The sequence below is a fragment of the Oratosquilla oratoria genome, unplaced genomic scaffold, assembly GCF_046742065.1.
Source record: "Oratosquilla oratoria isolate Oo_2021 unplaced genomic scaffold, ASM4674206v1 SCAFFOLD45, whole genome shotgun sequence".
Classification (NCBI taxonomy): Eukaryota; Metazoa; Arthropoda; class Malacostraca; order Stomatopoda; family Squillidae; genus Oratosquilla; species Oratosquilla oratoria.
This window is the reverse complement of record NW_027467710.1, coordinates 688,809-697,438: the sequence shown is the minus strand read 5'-3', so window position 1 is coordinate 697,438 and position 8,630 is coordinate 688,809. Positions and strand designations below refer to the sequence as shown.

Here is an 8,630-nt window from a genome sequence, read left to right as displayed (position 1 = left end):
TCCTCATGTTCACATCCTCTTATGGATGAATGAGCGTGTGACAGCTGAAAGGGTTTCACGTATAATATCCGCTGAAATCCCCAACAAAGAAGCTGAACCCAGGTTGTATGATGTCGTTACAAGGTGTATGATCCATGGACCGTGTAAGGGGTACGATGAGTCTCTCCTATGTTGCCAGAAATCTAAGCCAACCGCTTCGACATGTGGAAAGGGCTTTCCTAAGACCTGTAGAAACGACTTAATGTTCGGTAACAATGGGTACCCTGAGTACAAACGTAGGTCCATCGGAGAAGGCGGGGAATCTTTTGTTACCAAGGTTAAAGGAATGAAGAAGGTTATTGACAACTCTTGGGTTGTTCCTTACAGCCCCTATCTGTGTGTGAAGTATGACGCCCACATCAACGTTGAATGTTCAAATTCGATTAAAGCTATAGCTTATGTCACGAAGTATGTAAACAAGGGGTGTGATAGGGTCCTGTTCAGTAAAAACTACAAAAGATGGGACCGTGAATGAAATTAAGAACTTCCAAGAGGCGAGATATATAAATGCGAATGAAGCAACATGGAAGATATTCGGGTTTGACATATACAAAAGTTATCCCCCGGTATCCTCTCTCGACTTACACCTTGAGGGCGAAAACGAGGTGTTTTATGACGAAAACTCATCTAAAGGGACCGTAACAGCGAAAGCAAAAACAAGATACCCAATTAACCGCTTTCTTCAAGTTGTGTGCGAAATCTGATGAGAAGTTCGTCTCCACGTTGTATTATCATCAGATGCCTCAACATTTCTGTTTTGACAAGGCCCATTCGGTTTGGAGAGAAAGAAAAGGTAACACCTTTTCTTTGGGACGTATTCGTGCTGTTTCCACTAAAACTGTTGAGTTGTTTTACCTTAGGTTGTTGTTGACACATAAGGCGGGCCCTACTTCCTTTGAGGATCTCAGAACAGTCGAGGGTGTGACATATCCCTCTTACCGAGAGGCTGTCAAGGCCTTGGGTCTCTTGAGTGATGAGGAGACATGGAAGACTACTATCTTAGAGATAATCAATCACACCAACGACAGGTACCGTCTCAGAGAAACGTACGCCAGCATGTTGGTGTTTTCAGACCTTGAGGACCAATCCGGTATCTGGAGGAGACCAAGGATCTATTTGCAAGCGATTTCCTTCACCAGAACAACCTAACAGAGTATAACGAGGAAATCTACTTGGACGCGTTAGACGATATCCAAAAACATGTTTGGAACTGTGGAGGAGGCCTTATCACCACTTACGGCTTACCTGCTTCTAGAGGTGGAGAGAAGACTTCAAACGTTATTCGAAGAGAGAAGTCTTACAACAAGGAAAAGTTGAAAAAACAGGTTCAATCAAAACAAGACCTCTTAAATGATAAACAGAGACAGGTATATGATGTGGTCATGTATAGGGTGAATAACCAACAGAAGTATGAGAATAATGGAATCTTTGTAAACGCTGCCGGAGGCACAGGAAAGTCCTTCATCTTGAATATGTTACTTGATACTGTGCGGTCCGAGGGGAAGATAGCGTTAGCTGTAGCGTCTTCAGGTATAGCAGCTACTGTTCTTAACGGGGGTCGAACCGCCCATAACATGTTTAAGATACCATTGATGGAGTATCATGAAATAAGAGGGTGTTCTGTTAAGAAGAATTCTGAACTTGCAAAGTTGTTGGAGATGACATCGTTAATCGTGTGGGATGAGATCGTGATGGCGAACAAGAATACGTTAACAGCTCTTGATATAACGTTGAGAGACATCTTGGGTAATGAACGGTTTATGGGGGGAAAAGTGTTCGTCTGCGCTGGAGATTTCAGGCAAATATTACCTGTCATTCGAGGTGGAGGTAAATGTGATGAATTAGAACATTGTATAAAGTCCAGTTATATGTGGCGGGACATAACAAAGTTGGAATTGACTGAAAATGTGCGTCTAAGGAAAGGTGATGAAAAAAACATTACGTTTGCGCGCAAGTTGCTGGAACTCGGATCCCAGAAACACGGACCTTTGGAACTTGAGGAGGGGTTCGGTATTCAAGTCAAAACACGTGAAGAGTTAGTGGAAAAGGTTTATGGTGATTTGGAGGAAAACTTCTTAAACATTTCCTATTTTGAACAACGAGCAATCATATCACCCACAAATGATGATGTCGACAGTGTTAACTCTATGATACAAAAGAAAACTAAGGGAGAGGAGAAGACATACTTTAGTGTAGACATCCCGGTCGAGGAAGGAACTGATGTCCAGACTTCTGTGTTTAACGCTTTGACAAGCCCTTCTCTTCCACCACATCAACTTAAAGTGAAGATTGGAAGTGTTGTGATGGTTGTCAGGAACATTTCACCGCCTAAACTGTGTAACGGATCAAGAGTCTTGGTAACTAACTTGAAAACGAACATTATAATTGGTAAGACCTTAGGTGGTAGTCACCGGGGAGAACAGGTTATGATTCCCAGGATAACACTAGAAGCTAGCGACACCCCAGTTAACTTTAAGCGTAAACAGTTCCCGGTTAAGCTTAGTTACGCGATGACAATAAACAAATCTCAGGGACAGACGTTTAACTGCTGTGGAGTACTTCTAGATACTGTTCAATGTTTCGCTCATGGTCAGTTGTACGTGGCCTGTTCGCGGGTTACGTCTTGGGATTCTCTTTTCATCTATACTGGCTGGCATAAAGTAAACGAAAGTTATAGGTTGAGACCGGCCGTTAACTGTGTATATGAAGAATTGCTCTCAGACAACGAGGTAAACAGTCAAGAACTGCCTTCGGTGCCGAGAGGTAGGGAAGAAGACGAAGAAGTTAACACTCCCATGCCTGAAGAGGTCCCAGAAATAGGTGTGGTTTTCATACCAAAGGAAGTTTACAACATCTCGGAGGAAAAGGCCATCGATATGCTCCTGCCAGATTACAGTTACAATAATCATGTTTACAGTGAAGATGAAGAATACGGGGATGAGGAAACTGCAAGGGTCCCTGTCACGAAAAAGGGAGCTGGAAGAACTGATTTTGAGCCTCAAAGAAGAAGGATCTTCGCCGGCTCGGAAAAGGAGGAGATATGAAGATGAAGCCGAGGACAAAGAAGATGAAGAAGACAGCTCGAGTTCAGATGAACAAGAAGTAACTGACGTTTCCGCTGTAAATAATGTGTGTAAATAAAATACTGTAGCAATATCACGATCTTTTATTGATCCAGTGTCTTATGTTTACTATAACACATCATATGATGTAAGACACGCTTGACGGGGTAACCAGTGCGCGTTGCGTAAGGGCGCGTAGCGCCCGGCGAGCGTAGCGAGCAGCGCCGCAGGCTAAGCCCCCCCGGAAACACCGGAAACACTAACTCCCGGGGACACATCTCACTCAGACTCAGAGAATCTTTACAAAATATTACCAAGAGAATCTTTACGAAATAACGCTAAGAGAATCTTTACGAAATATTGCCAAGAGAATCTATATACATAAAAACGGAATCACGGAATTCTGACAAAAGAATCTTTACGAAATATTAATGAGAAAATATTTACGAAATATTGCCAAGAGAATCTTTACCAAATGTTAACAAGAGAATCTTTACGAAATATTACCAAGAAAATCTTTACAAATTATTTGCTAAGAGAATCTTTACGAAATATTGCCAAGCGAAACAAGAAAAAGATCATCTTTACGGAATTCTGACAAAAGAATCTTTACGAAATATTAATGAGAAAATATTTACGAAATATTGCCAAGAGAATCTTTACCAAATGTTAACAAGAGAATCTTTACGAAATATTACTAAGAGAATCTTTACGAAATATTGCTAAGAGAATCTTTACGAAATATTGCCAAGCGAAGCGAGCTACGCCGTAGGCCAAGCACACCTGGCGAAGCCAGGTTCGGGTGCTTGTTATATATATAAAAATGGAAATGGTCAAAACTAAAAATTTTGAACGAAAGTGCGTGACCCGAACAAAAGGTAACAGGGGGTCATGGACCGGGGTGAGTGTTTTAACAGTGATCTGGCGCGGGGACGGTCTGGAAGAAAACGATTTATACGGTTACTATACACAACATGGGTGAGGCACCAGCGGAGAAAGTACGAAGAAATCGGCATTTCTGGAAGTGGGTTACTGAAGTGAAGAAGATTAATAAAAAGTCTCTCGGTGTAAAGGATTTGGCTGTTTTGAAACGTGAACATGCAGTCAAGTTTCCTGATCTCTATAAGTCTTCCAAGGGATTTTCTGTCAGAGAGTCTATAAAGTTGTTTCATCGCAAAGTGTTGTCGTTTAACGACACATTAAAGAATAATAGACAGTTCGAGTACAAGGATTCAGACTTTGAACATCCTTGGAGTTTACAATGGGGATGTTTCGGAGAAAGCTCTGCAAGGGTTTGAGAAACATTACTTTACTGGGTTTAAGAATTTTATAAAAGCGGGAGCAAAAGCTGATCACGTTGAGTATCAGAAGTACTACCTCGAGAGAAGATTTAAAGCCCAGAGAAAGATTGATAAGCTCAAGAAGTACTGTTGTAAGAGGAAAAACACGGAACTTAACCAGGTCTCTGGTGAGGTCGTTGAAGCTGGGAGTGCTACTGTGAGTTCAGTCACTTCGACGGGAAGCGGAAGTGGACAAGACCAAGGAAGTGGACCAGACGAGGAGGGTGTACCGGATCAGTTCGTCGACTCGGTGGCGGAGAATATACGGATTTTTTCGAGAGAGGCGGCTTGAATTGGAACAACAATGTTTGCAACGTTTGCAAGAAAAAAAGAGGTTAAAGAAAGAACGAGAAGCAGCTAAAGAGGCGGAAAGGGATGCCAGAATCAAGAAAAGGGAAGAACGTGAGGCGGAAAAGATGCATCGACAGGTTTTGTTGAAGAATAAGAAACAGAGGCGTTCCGAGTTAAAAGCAGTAAAAGAACAGTTGAAATTGTTACGAGCTGGGCTCATCGGGGATAAAGATTTGTCTGAATCGACGATTAATCACTTAAATATGGTCAGAAAGGAACGCAAAGATAAGAATTTTAGGGCGGATTATGTGGATTCAATAGCAGTAATATCTGATACGCTTGAAGGTTATTTACGAGACCAAGCAAAGATACCGCTCCATAATATTGGTACAATAGGGGACTTCAGATGTAAGCTTTGTAAATCGCTTTTATGGGCAGGAGAACGTAAGACTATTTGTTGTAAGCAAGGACAAACGCCTCAAATCCAGTTTTCAGAGCTTAAAAACGGTATTAAAAGTATGTACGAAGGAAATTCTCCGTTATCTAAACGGTTCCTGGACAAGATCTGTGGGTTCAACGCGTTGTTCTGTTTCACATCATTTACCACTTCAAGCAAACTCCATGACCCGAGCGAACTAACATTGTGTTACAAGATTCAAGGGAAAATATACCATACCATTGGACATCTCAACCCCGAAGCGATCGCAGGTAAAAAGAACCCTTTTTGGAAACCTATTTCTTCATTCCTGGACTTATACTTCTATCATGATAAGGAAGACCAGATTAAGTTACGTGTACAAAACATGGATCGAAAGGCGAAAAACGAAAAAAACTCTTAAGCGCCGAAAGAGAGAGAGGAAGGAAGTGAGTTCAAACGAGGATATCATTTCCATGTTCTATGATTACTTGGTTCAGTATAATGAATGTCTAAACCCGATTTTGAAGGAATTTGAAACGTGTAAAACATTAGTTAGTGAAACACGTTAATAAGACGGAAAGTATGCCTGCTGTGTCTATCACGCTGAGAGCGGCAGACGGGATCAAAACCAAGGAACATAAGGGTCTGTATCACCTTCCGTCTGCTTCATCACAGGTTGGTGGGATTGTTAGCTTTGAACCCAATAGAGATCCATTGGAGATAACAGTTACTTCCCCTTTGCCCGGTTCGAACTTCAAGACTACAAGTTTGAGCCATTTGAAGTTCCATTACGATGCTTTCCAGTATCCTTTGTTGATCCCAAACGGTGACATCGGATATTGTCATTCCATGGAAAGGTTATCCAAAGTCCGTGTTAGAGGTCTTGAACCGCCTGAAGAAGATGAGTGTGACGCCTCTACGGGGCCATCAACTTCGTCTACTTACAAGCGTTTATCCCCGTGTATGTTCTACTCCTTTCTTTATATGGAGCGGGAAGGCGTTTTCAACCACATAACCAAGTGTAGGAGACTGTTTCAACAGTTTGTTGTGGATAACTACGTGAAAGTAGAAAGTAATAGGTTGTCATACCTCGAAATGAACCAGAAACGGATCCGAAAAGAAAGAGCAGACATATTATGTCTTGGAAGCGATAAAGTCGCTGATACAGGTCAAAGGGTTGTGTTGCCCAGTACTTTCATTGGAAGTCCCAGATATATGAAAGAGCGCCAACAAGATGCGCTTACATATGTTACGTGTTATGGATCTCCTGACTATTTCATAACCTTCACTATGAACCCGCATTGGCGGGAGCTGCAAGTTGCTATGGATGATACAGGTTCTGCTGGAATACGGTCGATCGGGGACCGCCCAGATTTAATTAGTAGAGTATTCAAGTTGAAGGTTGATAGTTTGATGCATGATTTGGTATCTAAACAGATCTTCGGAAGGGTGAAGGCGCATCTTTATGGTGTGGAATGGCAAAAACGTGGACTTCCTCATGTTCACATCCTCTTATGGATGAATGAGCGTGTGGCAGCTGAAAAGGTTTCACGTATAATATCCGCTGAAATCCCCAACAAAGAAGCTGAACCCAGGTTGTATGATGTCGTTACAAGGTGTATGATCCATGGACCGTGTAAGGGGTACGATGAGTCTCTCCTATGTTGCCAGAAATCTAAGCCAACCGCTTCGACATGTGGAAAGGGCTTTCCTAAGACCTGTAGAAACGACTTAATGTTCGGTAACAATGGGTACCCTGAGTACAAACGTAGGTCCATCGGAGAAGGCGGGGAATCTTTTGTTACCAAGGTTAAAGGAGTGAAGAAGGTTATTGACAACTCTTGGGTTGTTCCTTACAGCCCCTATCTGTGTGTGAAGTATGACGCCCACATCAACGTTGAATGTTCAAATTCGATTAAAGCTATAGCTTATCTCACGAAGTATGTAAACAAGGGGTGTGATAGGGTCCTGTTCAGTAAAACTACAACAGATGGGACCGTGAATGAAATTAAGAACTTCCAAGAGGCGAGATATATAAATGCGAATGAAGCAACATGGAAGATATTCGGGTTTGACATATACAAAAGTTATCCCCCGGTATCCTCTCTCGACTTACACCTTGAGGGCGAAAACGAGGTGTTTTATGACGAAAACTCATCTAAAGGGACCGTAACAGCGAAAGCAAAACAAGATACCCAATTAACCGCTTTCTTCAAGTTGTGTGCGAAATCTGATGAGAAGTTCGTCTCCACGTTGTATTATCATCAGATGCCTCCCCATTTCTGTATTGACCAGGCCCATACGGTTTGGAGAGAAAGCAAAGGTAACACCTTTTCTTTGGGAGTATTCGTGCTGTTTCTACTAAAACTGTTGAGTTTTGTTTTACCTTAGGTTGTTGTTGACACATAAGGCGGCCCTACTTCCTTTGAGGATCTCAGAACAGTCGAGGGTGTGACATATCCCTCTTACCGAGAGGCTGTCAAGGCCTTGGGTCTCTTGAGTGATGAGGAGACATGGAAGACTACGTATCTTAGAGATAATCAATCACACCAACGACAGGTACCGTCTCAGAGAAACGTACGCCAGCATGTTGGTGTTTTCAGACCTTGAGGACCAATCCGGTATCTGGGAGGAGACCAAGGATCTATTTGCAAGCGATTTCCTTCACCAGAACAACCTAACAGAGTATAACGAGGAAATCTACTTGGACGCGTTAGACGATATCCAAAAACATGTTTGGAACTGTGGAGGAGGCCTTATCACCACTTACGGCTTACCTGCTTCTAGAGGTGGAGAGAAGACTTCAAACGTTATTCGAAGAGAGAAGTCTTACAACAAGGAAAAGTTGAAAAAACAGGTTCAATCAAAACAAGACCTCTTAAATGATAAACAGAGACAGGTATATGATGTGGTCATGTATAGGGTGAATAACCAACAGAAGTATGAGAATAATGGAATCTTTGTAAACGCTGCCGGAGGCACAGGAAAGTCCTTCATCTTGAATATGTTACTTGATACTGTGCGGTCCGAGGGGAAGATAGCGTTAGCTGTAGCGTCTTCAGGTATAGCAGCTACTGTTCTTAACGGGGGTCGAACCGCCCATAACATGAGGGTGTTCTGTTAAGAAGAATTCTGAACTTGCAAAGTTGCTGGAGATGACATCGTTAATCGTGTCGGATGAGATCGTGATGGCGAACAAGAATACGTTAACAGCTCTTGATATAACGTTGAGAGACATCTTGGGTAATGAACGGTTTATGGGGGGAAAAGTGTTCGTCTGCACTGGAGATTTCAGGAAGATATTACCTGTCATTCGAGGTGGAGGTAAATGTGATGAATTAGAACATTGTATAAAGTCCAGTTATATGTGGCGGGACATAACAAAGTTGGAATTGACTGAAAATGTGCGTCTAAGGAAAGGTGATGAAAAAAAAACATTACGTTTGCGCGCAAGTTGCTGGAACTCGGATCCCAGAAACA

At 42.3% G+C, this 8,630-nt stretch overlaps 2 protein-coding genes across 2 annotated transcripts; both read left to right on the top strand.

The window, feature by feature from the left end:
• The first annotated feature begins 1,730 nt into the window (after positions 1-1,730).
• Positions 1,731-3,083, top strand: LOC143023136 (ATP-dependent DNA helicase PIF1-like). Its single transcript, XM_076181648.1, has one exon. It carries the CDS (start codon positions 1,731-1,733, stop codon positions 3,081-3,083), a length of 1,353 nt encoding a protein of 450 aa, XP_076037763.1.
• Positions 3,084-5,732: 2,649 nt separating this feature from the next.
• LOC143023135 (uncharacterized) lies at positions 5,733-7,559 on the top strand. Its single transcript, XM_076181647.1, has 2 exons — positions 5,733-7,454; positions 7,542-7,559. Exons 1-2 carry the CDS (start codon positions 5,733-5,735, stop codon positions 7,557-7,559), a joined length of 1,740 nt encoding a protein of 579 aa, XP_076037762.1.
• The last annotated feature ends 1,071 nt before the right edge of the window (positions 7,560-8,630 follow it).